Raw genomic sequence first — 16,817 nt, 5'->3', positions numbered from 1 at the left:
AAAAAATAACAAATATTTGGCAAGAAAAATGTGCATTGAGTCTTATTATCACTGTGTTAGTGGCTGCAATGAACCCGTTTTGCACTGCACATCTTTCCAAAATAATAACAATAAAGTGCAACTAGGGATGTCAACGGTTAACCGTTAATCGATTAACCGTCGCTAACGTCGTTGTTCGGTTATTGCTGTCGGTCTATCAGTTAATATTAAAAAAAAAAAAAATTATATTAAAAAATTATGAATTTGTCACGCTCTCCTCTCGTGTATCCGACAGGCAACAGCGGGGGGAAAGCAGGTCCACTCTATATCACTCAGCATGTTATAGCCTACTTCTAATTAAACGCATTTCTCCCCAAACATGCAGCGTATCCGGGGCGCGCACACACACGCGCGCCGGCACAGACACTGACAGACAGCCCTAACACAAAAAGCATTAACATTTCAGCATCTAAATAGACACGCCTTGTTTGGGCATGAGCTCATTGAGTAAATAGACAAAAAAATAATAATAATAATATTAAAAAATTATGAATTAACCGATAGGTTAATCGATTATTAGCGTCGGTTAATCGAAAGTGAAATTAACCGAAAATTGACATCCCTAAGTGCAACCTGTGCAAAACAAAACAAAACAAGTTCAAATATTTGACAATATGAATGAAGCATCCATGGAATGAATGCGAAGTCACTACAGAAGCGGGGTTCATTTATTGCTCACCGGGAAAGAAGTCAGACGTCAAAACATTGGTCCCGCTCTGCATTTCCCCCTGCGCCCCACAGGGGGGGCCCGCCTCACACTTTGAGAAACACTGGTATAGTTATGTCATATTAGGATTTTAAGTCATCCGAAAGTAAGGCCCAATCCCATTTCTTATTTTTTACCCCTACCCCTAGTTTTCGAGTCCCCCCCCTCACTTTTCCACTTTGGCACTCGGAACAGAGTTACAAGGGGGTAGTGGTTTGATCTATCTGGATTACTTTTTGGGCTATGTGGTGGGGAAGCAAAGGGTCTATTGGGATCGGGCCCAAATGTTCATAATTAATCTGTAGAAAAGGCTCCGTCATGGCCCACCATCAGGCCTGTTCTTGGGGCAATTGACGCCCACGAACCGGAGGAGCCCACGACGCAATGGTGATGTCACCGCCGTGTCATCATCGGTGATGATGTCAGAGTTCACCTGTGAGGTCATCGATGCTGTCATACCTCCCGGGACGTTGTGACATCACCAATGATGTCATACCTCGAATTTGGGAGGTATAAAAGTGATGTTCTGTTATGCTGGTTCCCTTTCTGCACCTCATACACGAGGTTCCCCTTTCCCTGCAATCCGTAAGCTATCTATCTGCTAGCTACTCTGTATATTGCTTCTGCCTGATATCTCAAATAAACTGCCTGAAAGACATCTCTGTGGTTCTAATCGTAATCGATCACCATTCACGAGCTCTTACCTAAGATCCAGCAAACTTCACACAAACTTCCTAACATAATCAGTGGTACAGTCATTTCTACCTTGAAGGAATCATCTTCTTTTTGTTTATTGATGGTGGTCTTTGTCTGTCTGCATTATGTCTCTGTCTCTCACTATATCTGATGTTCTGACGTATCGGTTGTGTCTCCAGGAGCCCAGACATCTACAGTTACTAGCAGACCTAGAGGACAGTAACATCTTCACTGTCGTCACAGGCAAGAAGCACTACAGCGCGCCCACAGAGCACGTCTTCTGCATCAAGGTCAGTGTCAGACAGAGGGAGACGGGGCGCTACTTTAATGTCACCCAATCATATATTCCTATTTTTGATGTGTTCTACTGCTGATGAGTCAACAGATAAAAGACAAATGTATATCGTCATTGTCCCCTGTCACCTGAGTCAATACAGCCCACAATAGGATGCTATTTAGGCAACAGTTTATTCTCTCTATTTCTGATTGGCTGAAATGTGTTTGATTGACAGCCCAGTAAAGGCCGTGCTGAGTTGAAGGAGCTGAGGATGATGTGTGCCGAGGACGAGCAGAGCAGAACCTGCTGGATGACCGCCTTCCGACTCTTTAAGGTGCCACCACCACGAGGAAATACTACTCATCTGACTTTTTCCACTATATTTCATAGCACCCGCATCTATTTATAGGCCTCATCTATTTATAGGCCTCGTCTATTTATAGGCCGCATCTATTTATAGGCCTCATCTATTTATAGGCCTCATCTATTTATAGGCCTCATCTATTTATAGGCCTCGTCTATTTATAGGCCGCATCTATTTATAGGCCAATTTCTTGTCTGACTATCCTGCTTTTTTGTCTTTTCTTTTTGTTGTTGTGATCACACCCACGCAGATGAGAGATGAGATGGAGATAAACTTTATTGTCCCAGGAGAGACATTTGTCTTGGGCAAAAAGTGCTTTGTACCAACATACGTGTGTAACAGACACAGTAACACAGGACAGACACGGTCACAGTCACAGCATTGCACTAAAACACAGGAAGAGTGCCAGCTAAGGCACACGATTGCACAGCCCTATTGCACAGTATGTTTAAATCATCCAATCCCTTAGTAAGGGAAGAATAAAATCAGCAATAAAATCAGCAATAAAATCATAAAAATCGGCAGCGGATTAGATAAAAGAGTAAAAGAATACAACATTAAAAATAGGATTAAGAGGTAAGAGGTAAGAGAGATACTCTGCAGGATAGTTATGTTGTGCTTTGTGAGCCCATAGTTACCAAACTTTGTTCAGAAAAGACTAGAACAGCGTTTCTTCAAACTGGGTTTGGACCTGTAATGAGGTCAGTGACCCAGTTCTGCTCGGTGCCCTTAAGAAGAGTACTAGCGGGTTTTAATGAGTCTGGGTCTTAAAGGCGAGACTCGCTTGACTCAAGCTGGGTGTCAGCCAGGCTAAAAACAGGTTTAACACCCCAGTGGACCAGACTACTGGCTCACCTGTTGTAGCTTACACCAGAGCCATGTAGATAGAAGAGTCCCGACATCTCCATTCACTCCAATGGACCAGTTTTTTTCCAGGAAGTAAGGTCCTGGAACTCTTAAGTAAAAAAAAAAGCAGCACTGTCGAGTTGCAGCAAAATAGACAGTTTGTGTTGTACTTTGAAAGGGTTTTTCATCCCTTGAATCAAATTGTACATTATCAGCTTTATTTTAGCATGCAAAAGTAGCGCGAGACCCATTCCTGGCTGTTCATTGGCTAATGAGTCTCGCATTTTGGTCCTCCGCTGACGCCACTCTCTCTCTAGAGGACACTAGCTTACACCACTTTGCAGAATCTTTATTGAATATTGCTCCACATTTTGCTGTTATGCCACTATGCCATTGTGAAAACTATGCAGTAGCATTATTTATTCAATTAATAATCAAGGATTTGACGGTTTATTTGACCAATGGTGTCCCCTTCTCTTCACAGTATGGGATTGTATTGTACCAGAACTATAAGATTCCTCAGCAAAGGAAAACTTTACTCTCACACTTCTCAGCACCAGTGGTAAGTCTCCGTTTTGACTCAAATCACTTTGAAACACACATCACTGCATTTTCTATTTCAATATAACCAGTGTTGGGGATAACTCATTACAAAAGTAACATATTACATGTAATATATTACTTTTAGCAGTAATTCAGTAATATAACTTATTACTTATAGGATTTCAGTAATATTATACCAGTTACTTTGTCAAGTAACTCAAGTTACAAATTGAGTTACATTTTTTTAAATCAAAGCACATATTTCAAAAAAGATACAATAATTTCCTAATCAAACTGTGTGTTTTTGTGGAAATAACCACTACAGATGACAATAACAAAGGAAAAGAATAACATTCAGAATTTTGGATTGTTTACACTGACTTGAAGGCGGTTGAACTTATTTTTCGGGATGGTTCCGGGGCGGCGATGTCATTCTGCTGCTGCTGTTGTTTTGGTGAAAGTAATGCAAAAGTAGTGTAACAAGTAACGAGTTACTCTACACAGACAGTAATATTGTAAAGTAACTTATTACTTTCAAATGGAAGTAACTAGTAATATGTAGTATATTACATTTTGAAAGTAACTTGCCCAACACTGCATAACATAAGCAACTTAACATAACTTAACATAAGCAGTTTGATGACATACATGAAGCAAACACTTACCTCTGCTACATTCTTACCCCACTAATGTCATGTGCTGTCTCTGTCTGCATGCTGCTGTCAGTTCTGTCCGTGCCGCCTCTGTAGTCCACTGTGTGACTGTCATGTATCTCTGTCGCCCCCTAGCGGAGTGTGTCGGAGAACTCCCTGGTGGCCATGGATTTCTCAGGGAGGATAGGCAGGGTGATCGACAACCCTGTGGAGGCTCAGAGCGCCGCCCTGGAGGAGGGACACGCCTGGAGGGTGAGACACTGCATCACCATCACCCATGGGTGAAGGACCATCACAAGTGACACTAAGAGGCCATTTACACCTGGCGTTAACATGCGTTTTCTGTGATCAGATTGCAATCAGATTGTATTTTATCACTTCAGCCTGATTCCATTTACACCTGGCGTTAACATGCGTTTTCTGCAATCTGATTGCGATCTGATTGCAGAAATGGTTGTCCTCTCAATCCGCATAAAGTTGCTGTATCCAGATTGAGAGGACACATTGCATTTACACTTGTGTTCAATGTGTACACACACTGGATCCCTGACCACCTCCGGAGGTGGTTTGGCCGATCAGATTGCAATCCTTCTTCAATGCGTTTTGGGGGTGTTTACACCTGTACTTTCAAGTGATAAAACACAATCTGATTGCAATCTGATCACAGAAAACACATGTTAACGCCAGGTGTAAAGGGCCTCGTTAACTCTAGCGGGCTGTGGTCTTGTGTAAATGCTGGCATAATGATGATTTTCACACTCTACTATTAGAATAACAATTTAAGAAAATCCTGCGTACCAACTGTAGAGGATGTGACGCTCAGTTTTGCCCCTATAAAAAGTGTAAAAAAAAAATAATAATAATAAATAAATAATAATAATATGGTTGGGTCAGTGCTACTCACCTGACATGACTAGAATACTCATGACACAGTTTATTCTACTATCTGAGGACCAATGTTTGGTTCATCACCTAAACTCAAGTGAGATAGATTAGATTAGATTTATTTCGAACATGGTGAAAACAAAAACAAAACAAAGATAAAAAATAAAAGAAATATAGGCAAGAAGTGGCAAACAATCATAGTCAATTGGAATTCACAGCATCCAATAGACAGCAAATTCACAATCAATTTACATTTGTTTATCATGCCCGAAAAGGAGTAGGAAGAAGTTAATACTTATCAAGTCCTACCTCCTGTTTTATAGCTATAGGCTTTTTATGACAGTATTGTACTGTAATAACATGTTATACTACTGTATTAATATATACGAGATGTGTACATACTCACATATCCATAATAATATCACACATACTATAGAGTTGTGCCTAGTACATTTGTAGCATACCATGTACACGTGAGATGTTTCTCCAGTGTTAAGTCAATGTGAACTGATCACCGGTTTGTGTTGTGTGTCTGTGGCGTCTCCCTCAGAAGAGGACTCAACGAATGAACATGTTGGGCTGCCACAGTCCACTGCACCACTCCTCGCTAAGCTCAGGTAAGCGCTCACACTACGAGACGCGCTTGACCCTTTTCTCTGGGGGAACCCGATCAGGAACGTCCTCGGTTTCACGCTGAAGCCACAAATGACTGCAGTTTAATTAAAGTCGAACTGAACCCGTTCGTCACGTGCATATGAGTCCGTTTCAGACTGAAAACATAGTTTGTCTAAGATGACGGGTTGAGAGGCGGGTCATAGTATCATGTCGATGATTTTATTTGACAATTCTGGGGACTGGATTGGGCTTTGGCCAATCCTGGCGTGTTCCGCCTCCAAATCGAGTGGGATTCAGTCGTGTTGTGGCGCTCCCCTCGGGAAGAGCCTTTTGACGAGAGGAGCGGAGCTCAGCGAGCCGCAGGCAGCCAGCTGCCTTCGTGTTGCCGAGCGGAGAGTGCAGCACGTCGGCCTGGAATCTCCGAGGGGAGACCCCTGACAACCAAGCTCTGGGATGCGCGCGCCATTATCGCTGCTGTAGCGATACGATATCCCTGGAATGCGCGTTTTAACGAGCCAGTTACATTTCTTTGCATTCTTAGAGATTATAGTTTTTGTTTTTTGTTCATGTTTCTAACAATTGGCCAAGTTAGTAGTTAGTTTATGGGATAGGAATTCTGCCAGATGACAGGCACTAGGCGCCATTTTCTACTTCATTTGGAAGAGAAAATTATCCTGAAATGAAGATTTGATTGACAGCTGCATGTCGTGATATGATTGGTTGAAATGGGGTAGAAATTTGATAGTACTGGGTGACGTCAGCAAACTGTACATTACTGTTATCAATGAAATCTTGAAAAATGAACTGTTGATGTGAAAAAGTGTGAAAAACGAAAGAAATTAGATTGTTGTGATTTTGTTTGCATACATTATTAAATAGGTGCACTGCATACCCAGGTATTTGAACTAAAAGAAAAGAAAAGTCATTTTTGGGTTCAGCTGAACTTCAAAGTCACAATCTGAAGGAAATTGTCAGACACAATTTCTCTCTATTTTGTGCGCAGTCATCCATGTAGCCCAGCTGTGGTTCCACGGCAGGATAACCAGAGAAGAATCTCATCGCATCATCCACCAGCAGGGACAAGTGGACGGGTAAGACTGATCTGGAGTCAGTATAAATTGTGCTTTTCCACCGCAGAGTACCGCAGAGCTCATCTCGTCTCGCCTTGACTCGCTTTTGGTCGTCCATAAATAAGAATAAATAAGACGTCCTCCATCACGCCCACCACTGGTCGTCACGGTGACGCCCACATGAAGCTGCCGTGCCGTGAAACGGTATAAATAGCAGTGTTGGGAGTAACTAGTTACTGTAACTTAACTACATTTTTCAGTAACTAGTAATCTAACTAATTACTTTTTCAAATTCAGTAACTCAGTTACAGTTACTAAAATAGTAACTGGGCTAGTTACTAGTTACTTTAGGACATGAAAATAACGGACAACTTCAGAGGATTACCCAGTTTCTGATCCTCAGACCTCGTCCGGGGAGAGAGCTGCAGCTGCAGCCAGAGCCCCAGAGGCTCATGACCTTGATAGGCTATAAGCCTCCCCAATAAGCGAAGGTTCAATGCCACACTGTGGCACAGCAACACTAACATAATGTGTGCATTAATAACAATCGAAGCGGACTTTTAAAAGTAACGCAAAAGTTACTTTCCCTAGTAACTAATTACTTTGAAGTAACTGGTAACTTTAAAGTAATTACATTACCTTTTGAGAGAAGTAACTAGTAACTGTAACTAATTACCAATTTTCAGTAACTTTCCCAACACTGATAAATAGTCACAGCAAGGATATCCTACTCGTCCATACATGTAACAATTCAACTTATACAGTTACTTCCCTTAAAGACGAACTGAACCCAACGGGGACCGAAGTGGCGTTTGGCTCGGAGACGTTTCATAGTCTGAAAACAAATCTTGTCTGAGATGACAGGGTTGAGAGGCGGGGCCATAATAGCGTGTCGGTGATTTGATTTGACAACCCTGGGGAACGTGATTTGACTTTGGCCAATCCTGGGGTGTTCTGCGCCCAAATCGAGTGGGATTCAGCGTGTTGTGGCTCTAGCTGGCAGCCAGCTACTTCCGTGTGGAGCGGAGTGGACAATCCGATGCATGAGCGCTGCCTGCCCACCTGGAGTCTCCGACCGACTTATTAGTCAGTTTATGGGCTAGAAATTCTGCCAGGTTACTAGGCGCAATTTTCTCCTTCATTTGGAGGAGAAAATTGAAATGAAGATTGATTGACACCTGCCATGTCATGATATGATTGCCCCAGCCTTTCATCTCTTTCAAGAACAACGGAAAATGGCTGTCTGTTGAGGCCAAGCAGGGACACACATTTTATTTCAGAAGAGGCTGAAGGCAGCAAGACAAGTACAATTTCACTCGAATCAAAAATTGCGGATTCAAAGAAAATATTTGTTCAATGTAGTTTTTTTAAGTTTTGGTCTGAGTGAAATGCTCTATGGTCTCACCCGATTCTAAATATATAATCTATATAGACCAAATCACCGTGACGTCACCATGTAAATAACATTACTTCCGGGTACCACTTTGGGAAGGCGGCAGGTTTAAATGTGCGTGTTGTCAAATAAATGCTGTCAAACTCTCTCGTTGTTTTCGGCCGACTACCGGTACTTTCAATTTAAATGGTTAAACGGTTGGTAAACATGCTTGTCCGACGTATCTAGCCATTCTTCTGTGTTTGTTTTATGTAGTGTTAGCTAGCTTAATAACGTTTGTTTACAACTGTCAAACTCGCTGTTTTTTTGCAGACTCGTTAACGACAGAGCTACTGACGCCACGTTAATTTAATTTAGCTTCAAGTCTACTCTGGTCTGGTCCAACAGGTAAATTAGCTAGTCTGGTCTCCACTAACGTTAGTGAAAGTGTTGTTATGAATGATATTAAAAAACAACACAACACGAACGAACCATTTTTGTCTTCTTTGTCTGTTTTTGTCTTCAACACGTCAGTTTGTGCCGTCCACCGCCATTATGATGTGTGGACCCCAGGGGTAACAGGAAGTAAATGTAAACATCCCCGCTGATTTGGTCTATATATAACATTTTACGAAATGTCTATGGGAAAATAAATGGCGGATGAAAATCTCTGGTACAGTGCTGAAGCAGGAAGTAGGCGGTCACTTTGCCTCTCTGTTAGCATAATGATGGCGATTCTCTCTGACCAATCAGTAGTCTGCAGTGTTTTTACATCACCTTTCGTGTGACACTAAAAAAGTCTACTTTTTGTGATACTAAAAAAGTATCACCCGACGGAAGACCAAAAAAGGCGAGTCGAGTTGAACCGAGCAGTACCATGTGGTGGAAAAGCGGCGATAGATGCACATATCCATGAAGTTATGGAGCTTCTTCAGAATCAGAATCACTTTTATTGCCACAGTATGCAAGTTACATACCAGGAATTTGTCTTAGTGTCTGTATGCAGCGTAGCGGTCACATCAATATACAGAGATAAGAAGTAGGAAGATAACTAAAGACAATCACAAAGTTGCAAGTGCAATCAAATCGAGTCAATATATACAATATGTACATGAGTGGTGAAGTGTTCTGTGGATGATAAATATGAATTTACGTTGGATTTACATGAGATTTACAGACTGAGTTAAATAGACGTTAAATAGGCAGTGGATTTACATGAGATTTACAGACTGAGTTAAATAGACGTTAAATAGGCAGTGGATTTACATGAATTTACAGTCGGAGTTAAATAAGAGTTGAATGTACATGAAATTTACAGGCCAAGTTAAATAGGCATTAAATTAGATATGAGTTCCAGTTTTATGGGGGGGGGAGTTCAGCTAAGTTCAGGAGGAGGTAGTGCATTTGTGAGTGGAGGGGGGGGGGGGGGTTGTTGGTGAGGTCCTTGGCGGAAAGGGGTTTCCGGGCCTTGTTACGTATTGATTAATCTGGATCACTGAGAGGCCAAATCCCATGCTTATACCATGTTCACAGATAGGGTTAGATAGGGTGACTTTATTGACTGCAAGATGTTTAGTTGGCTCTTCCTCCTCTCTCTCCTCCCCCCGCAGGTTGTTTCTGCTGAGAGTCAGTCAGAGTAACCCCAAGGCGTTTGTGCTCACACTGTGCCACCACCAGAAGATCAAACATTTCCAGATACTACCGGTAGGCATTTCTCACTTATTTTTGTTACATGTTTATTTATGTATATTTATTTATTTCTTTATTTACTTGCACAGGGAAAGGCGATTTTTTGATGTATCGTGATTTGATCACATTTCATGCTACACGAGTAGTCCCTGTGGGTAGAATATCACATTGTCTTGTAATGAAAAATGTAAATCTGTTTGTCCCACACAATAGACCCTTCTCACGGGGGCCATTTTGTGTCAAAAAGGCAGGGTAAACACAGGTGCAAGCAAAACACTCGCGAGGGTTTCCAACTTCCATGATTGGAATTTGGAAACCCTCCCGTGAAATGGGTCTATCTGTATAGAGCTGAACAGTCACATGATATCTCTTGCCCCGGAAGAGAGTTCCCCATTCATTTTCTCCATAGACATTTAGAAACAACCAGTTTTGTGGCTGGAACCAAGCTAACCCGTGACCTACTGAATCATGAGTGACCATAGAACATTTCAGTAGGAGCAAAAACAAAAAATAACAACAATTTTTATTATTTAGCATTTTGAGTTAATCACATCACAGGAGCCTATGTTAATAAGCCACCAGTCAAATTTGAACGATGATGAACGTCGCAAAGTATATAAATTTAGGTTTGACAGTCATGGGAAAAGTCATGAGAATCAATTAGATTTTAGAGTGTATTTTCTCCTGCGGACTGTGTGGGCGTGTCCCGTCTGCAGCAGGTCTCCTCTCTCTCTCTCGGAGGAGACCTGCTCGGAGGAGACCTCTCTCTCCGTTAACGGAGAGAGAGAGAGAGAGAGAGAGAAGGAGAGAGAGAGAGAAGGAAAGAGAGATGAAGTGTGTGTGTGTGTGTGTGTCCGCGCCCGCGCGTTGCTCGGCACATAGCACAGACAGGGTTTACAGAGAGGAAGAGCTCTCTGCCGCTGCGCTACTGTGCGTGTGTCAGTGTGTGTGTGCGCGCGTGCGTGCGTGCGTGTGTGTGATTCGATTCAATCTTATGACATGATAAGATCATGCATTTTAGCACCGCGCGCTCCGCTCTCTTCAATGAGGAAATGGAAATCCAGACCTTGTAGAAAAGTGTCGATTTTTGGGGTTTGGGTTGAAAGTAATGTCAACTTACTTTCTGAGGCACACAATTACTCACATAAGACCCTAAATTTAATAGTTAGAAGGTTTTTGTGGATTTTGGTTTCCAGGGACTTTAAGTCCCTTAAGTCCGATGTTCCTCATTCTCACCCTGCCCTGTCCTCTCTCTCTCTCCCTCTCCCTCTCCCTCTCCCTCTCCCTCTCCCTCTCCCTCTCCCTCTCCCTCTCTCTCTCTCCATGTGGGCGTGTCCCCGCTGCCCCCCCCCCCCCCCCGCAGTGCGAAGAGGACGGGCAGATCTTCTTCAGCCTGGACGACGGCTCCACCAAATTCACCGACCTGATTCAGCTGGTGGAGTTCTACCAGCTCAACAGAGGAGTGCTGCCTTGCAAACTGAGACACCCGTGCACCGTCGTGGCCTTATGACACCTCCTCGACACCCCCATCCCCCATCCCCCATCCCTGCCACTTTGACCTGACTCTGCCTAAAAACGAACAAAAACGAAAAGAATCATCTCCGTCGTCGTCGGTCTGTTCTTTAGTTTTGATCGTTTTCGAGAAGCTGGTGAATTAACGTTTTTGTCGTTTTGCCATTTTTTTTTTATTTTGTTGTGAGTCTGCCCGGCGGAGACCGCTGACTCTTTGGGTGTTCGGCCGATTCGTCGAGGAGTCGGATGCACAGCTTTGCTCCCCCGGGTTCCTCGGAAGAGAAGAAGAGAGATTAGCTAGTTCAACTTAAATGAACCCGCCATGATTTGTTGGTCAACGCTGTCAGAACATATTCCATGATCCTACTACCCATGAGTCAATAAGCTTGGACCCATCGATCCACAAGGTTTACTAGACGATCGAGTTGATCGCACAGCTCAAGCGTGGACTAGATGTTCCTTCCACCGGACAATCAGCAGGACGATAAGGTTTTCGTCCGGACCGCTCTGCTCTCTCCAAACAAACAGCACTCTCGTGTTCAGGTGTGTCCTCACCTTATAGACGGAGGGTTGATTGTCTCTCTTTTTTTTTGCACTCATCGAACTCGGAGTAAGTAGCCTTTTGACGGATGCATGATTTCTTCTTCGCCGTCACGTTACTGTGACACGGCACCACCGCCCTCTAGTGGCACAGACCGTGTAAGGACATTATCGGAATTCAACAGGAAAAACCTTTGCTGAGATGCTGAGGGGTTTGTTTTTGAATCCTTTTGAGGTTTGGAGACATCGGAGGGAGAATTGATTTTGAAACCTTTTGTCTGGGGTCCAACTGGCCTGGAAAAAAATTGTGATGGAAAAATCTGGAACCGCAAAAGGTTATTCTTTTAAAAACACTCGCTGGACAGCACTGGATCTGTATTGTCCACCCCCATCAGAATGTGCTCATCTCTGACCACACAGGGTTTTCTTTTCTTATTGATACATGCATTGGAATTCTGTATTATCGCCAATATGCTCTTGAATAATTGTGTTTTAAATTCTGGATCATTGTAGCTCTTTATTCACATGGCATAAGTTACAATAAGAGCCGTTCTCTAGTCGTTATTCTAACCGCACAGCTGCAGCTCCCTAAACTATTCATTACTCTGGGTATTCACTTCTGCTCTGCCCATTTTGAATCCTCAAAATCAATATGAACCAATCAGATCAGTGTCGTTCAGCGTGGAACAACACAGTGATAAAGCTATACATTTTTACTTACTATTTTGGGGATTGCAATGCTGAAAAGTGAAACTAGGTATCTTATTTGGAGGAGGTTGGCGGTTGGTGCAGTTGGTGCAAGTATGCAGTGGTGATTTTCTTGGAAGTTGGAGCGGCTGCTTGTCTGACTCGCCTCACCAGAGCACAGGGAGGATTAACCACTAGCATCCCCTTCAGGAGCTTCACCCACTCTTAATAGCCGACCGTTACTTTTTGTCAAAAGATCAAATAAAACTGGAATTTTAAGGACTAGAACTTTGGACTACAAATGCAGCAAGGGCGCATCTTGATGATTTGAGTCTCTTCATTTGGCGAGTGGACTGTGTTGCCTCTGGTACCTGTTGTGTTATGGAGTGATAGCAGTGAGAACAGACATGGATCGAACTCTCAAAATCCGAGTTAGTTTGAAGGCATTGGATATGCCTGCCTTTCTGTATGTCTCAGACAAGACAGTTTCAGGAGAAAAATCAATTGTTTCCCTCATGCCAGCCAAGGTCAGTCAAACACAGAAAAGTGTTTAAAAGGATTTCCACTTGTGTTTTGGCCCAAGTGTGTGATAGAGCCGCTGTAATTAATGACAGTGGAGTTAATTGCGGTACAGCAGACCTGGGCTCAAGTTGCTATCGAAGATGGAGCCCGTTACTTCTCGGGGGTTGATTGATCGCGTCTGGCACGACGGAATGAAGGGCAAAGCCCAGCTACAGCTATCTTTCACTCTGGGAAGACTTATGTTTTATTCCAGGACTAGACCTGAAATCTTGAACGTTTGATTGAGTCCACGTTTGGATCAGTAGAGATGTATTTGACCTGTGATGCAACATTAAAAAAAAGAGCCATCGCTTTGAGTATTGACCTACAGGTAATCTTAAGCTATATTGAACAGTTGAGATACAGAATAGCCACACTATATTGACACTCTGTGCATGGTCACCATTATTTAACTAAGATGCAATGACTCAATCATTTTTTTTAAGTATTGTTTCAGCAAAATGCATTTATTTATCTTGATGTGAGTGATTACTTGAAATTTTTTGATCCCACCCCCCCACCCCCAGCGCTGTTCTGTACTGTTTTCTTTTGTCAAGGGTTGAAATAATTGACCAGCGTTATTAATTATTACTGTAATGACAATTACAATTCTCTTTTGGCAGACAATTACAATTTCCCATTTGGCAGATGTTTTTAGCCAAACACACATGTTATATATGCACATGCGATTTTAATACAACATAAGCAAGGTTCTAGTCAGGAGAGAACCAGACCAAGTGTCATAACAGAGGAGGAGTAGATTCAAATTTAACAAAGCGGTTGGCGGGTACATTCAAGTAACGAACACATCTTAACTAAATCAGGGGATTTGGGTATGTACATTTTTTAAATGAATGTAACTGGGCTGCTCAGGGTCGACTCGGAGCACGTTTTAAAACTACTGGTCAATCAGATCTCTTATTGGACTTTTGTCAGTTTATGTACAGTGTGTCGATGGATGCATCATTATTTTTGTTGAAGTTTTGTTTCATTAAGCTCCATTAGCACCACCGCCGGTGCGTTTTTGTGATTACTTGAAAAATTACGCAAACAAAGTAGATCCAGTACTACTTTACACACACACACACACACACACACACACACACACACACACACACACACAAATAATCAAATAATTTAAAGGTATTCTCAATTCTCTCTTCGAAGCTGTTTATAAAGAAGCCTAAAATAACTTGCCTGGCTACCTGAACTGATTTAAAGCTCCCCCCCCCCCCTCTCTCTCTCTCTCCCCAAATAGTCACATTTCCAACTCAAAAAAGGAGGGAACCCCCACAATTTTGTTAGTAATTAAAACAAAAACAATCTAATACCAATTGGTTAATTTCCTCATTTCATCCTGTGTTCTACTACAAATGCAATCCTTCTTTAAACTCAAAAACAGTTGTAATGTAATGGATAGAGGAGCGCAGCAGCGTCAGTTTGGGTAGCCTATAACCACAGATAGTGCCTCTGACTCCTCCCTCTCTCTCTCTGTGCACAAACCTGACCTGACATTATGGACTGAGTGACGGGGAGGAGGCAACCGCTCACACTCCGGGGTGTGAGGTCGGGGAAAAAACAAACACTAGCGATTTAAGAAGTATACTTGATGAACATAACGCATTCTGGTGAAAGCCGACTGAGAACCAACCCTCGTATTTCAAGTTATTGAACTGCAGCAGTGTCTCCCATACATAAAGGAATTTGTGGCGGGCCGCCACAAAAAAATGTTGACTGAATTTTTTTATTTTATTTTTTTACAGTGCACCTGAACGCAACATGCAAGATATCCGCTGAATAAGTGTCCAATAAATGTTCATGTCATTCTGGCCAATACTTATGTTATAGCATTTCAGTCTGGAATATGGAATATCTTTCAATAATCTATGATTTAGCTGCTAAATTGTCAAATACCGCCATCTGCTCGCTACCCAGGCACTTAACCTAAGTAACTATCCGGTGTGCACAACATTGTCAGCCTAAACTCCGGCTGACACCCCAAAAACCTACAATCCGCTACAGAAAAATGTATATTGTTTGTTTATTAACTGGCCCCTCGCCTTCTATCATTTCACGAAAGTGGCAAAGCAAGTTGAGTATCCCTGACCTATAGGGAGAAATTTAGTTTGTCATTGTAAACCCACAGCACAGTAATGATGACATGTTCTTCATAGATCTAGCCTTTTAATTTTGCTCTTAAGCTTTCTCAAAGTACACCAAATTCATGCATTTTACTTTAAAATGTTTAAAAAATCTTGCGGGGGGGCATGCCCCCCCACCCCCCTAGGGGGTCTGCGGTCCACCACCACAAATACTCAAAATCCGGTGGGAAACACTGCTGCAGTTTGGGTTTGCTATGGGAGCCGAAGGTTACTGCAGCAACAGAACCATTGATCATCACCTTTGTCACAACGCAAGATACAGTGGCTGTACAAATGAGTAAACTACAAAAAAAGATATATATCTATATATATAAAAAAAATATTAACTATTATGTATTTCAGGGAATGCAAAAAAGAAAACAGTAAGTTGTTATCTCTTTTTGTAAGAGAAAGCTCCTGTATTCATTGTGCTTTGCTTCGATCTGTAAATAGTTGAATGGCTTATAAATCTTAATTGTAACCTTTTCAGGTATTTTTGTACAAATAAGGGACTGATCTATTCTGTTTATTGTAATTAGAATAAAACATTAATACATTGCTATAAAACCAAAGCTGTGTTTGACTTTTTTTTTGTCTGACAACCATATAGCGAGGGTGTTGTGGAGAGGGTGAGTAGGGTCACTGACAGCGAGGGTGTTGTGGAGAGGGTGAGTAGGACCACTGACAGCGAGGGTGTTGTGGAGAGGGTGAGTAGGACCACTGACAGCGAGGATGTTGTGGAGAGGGTGAGTAGGACCACTGACAGCGAGGGTGTTGTGGAGAGGGTGAGTAGGGCCACTGACAGCGAGGATGTTGTGGAGAGGGTGAGTAGGACCACTGACAGCGAGGGTGTTGTGGAGAGGGTGAGTAGGGTCACTGACAGCGAGGATGTTGTGGAGAGGGTGAGTAGGGTCACTGACAGCGAGGGTGTTGTGGAGAGGGTGAGTAGGACCACTGACAGCGAGGATGTTGTGGAGAGGGTGAGTAGGACCACTGACAGTGAGGGTGTTGTGGAGAGGGTGAGTAGGACCACTGACAGCGAGGATGTTGTGGAGAGGGTGAGTAGGGTCACTGACAGCGAGGATGTTGTGGAGAGGGTGAGTAGGACCACTGACAGCGAGGGTGTTGTGGAGAGGGTGAGTAGGACCACTGACAGCGAGGATGTTGTGGAGAGGGTGAGTAGGACCACTGACAGCGAGGGTGTTGTGGAGAGGGTGAGTAGGGTCACTGACAGCGAGGGTGTTGTGGAGAGGGTGAGTAGGGTCACTGACAGCGAGGGTGTTGTGGAGAGGGTGAGTAGGGTCACTGACAGCGAGGGTGTTGTGGAGAGGGTGAGTAGGGTCACTGACAGCGAGGGTGTTGTGGAGAGGGTGAGTAGGGTCACTGACAGCGAGGGTGTTGTGGAGAGGGTGAGTAGGACCACTGACAGCGAGGGTGTTGTGGAGAGGGTGAGTAGGACCACTGACAGCGAGGGTGTTGTGGAGAGGGTGAGTAGGACCACTGACAGCGAGGGTGTTGTGGAGAGGGTGAGTAGGGTCACTGACAGCGAGGGTGTTGTGGAGAGGGTGAGTAGGACCACTGACAGCGAGGGTGTTGTGGAGAGGGTGAGTAGGGTCACTGA

The 16,817-nt window shown here is 43.2% G+C and overlaps 1 protein-coding gene across 2 annotated transcripts in view; it reads left to right on the top strand.

Annotated features, from left to right (window-relative positions):
- The window catches only part of LOC310799975 (growth factor receptor-bound protein 10-like), a 201,318-nt gene extending 185,577 nt beyond the window's left edge, over positions 1-15,741 (top strand). For both annotated transcript variants that reach the window (XM_083662575.1, XM_083662576.1), the window contains 8 exons: positions 1,621-1,731; positions 1,954-2,052; positions 3,413-3,490; positions 4,260-4,376; positions 5,560-5,626; positions 6,628-6,715; positions 9,677-9,770; positions 11,119-15,741. In XM_083662575.1, coding sequence (XP_083518701.1) covers positions 1,621-1,731; positions 1,954-2,052; positions 3,413-3,490; positions 4,260-4,376; positions 5,560-5,626; positions 6,628-6,715; positions 9,677-9,770; positions 11,119-11,265 — 801 coding nt within the window. In that variant the 3' untranslated portion in view covers positions 11,266-15,741. The remainder of the gene's footprint in view (positions 1-1,620; positions 1,732-1,953; positions 2,053-3,412; positions 3,491-4,259; positions 4,377-5,559; positions 5,627-6,627; positions 6,716-9,676; positions 9,771-11,118) is intronic.
- The last annotated feature ends 1,076 nt before the right edge of the window (positions 15,742-16,817 follow it).

This window comes from Poromitra crassiceps (genome assembly GCF_964638095.1).
Source record: "Poromitra crassiceps genome assembly, chromosome: 29".
NCBI lineage: Eukaryota > Metazoa > Chordata > Actinopteri > Beryciformes > Melamphaidae > Poromitra > Poromitra crassiceps.
The sequence above is the reverse complement of the archived record's forward strand: the minus strand, read 5'-3'. Positions and strand labels throughout refer to the sequence as shown.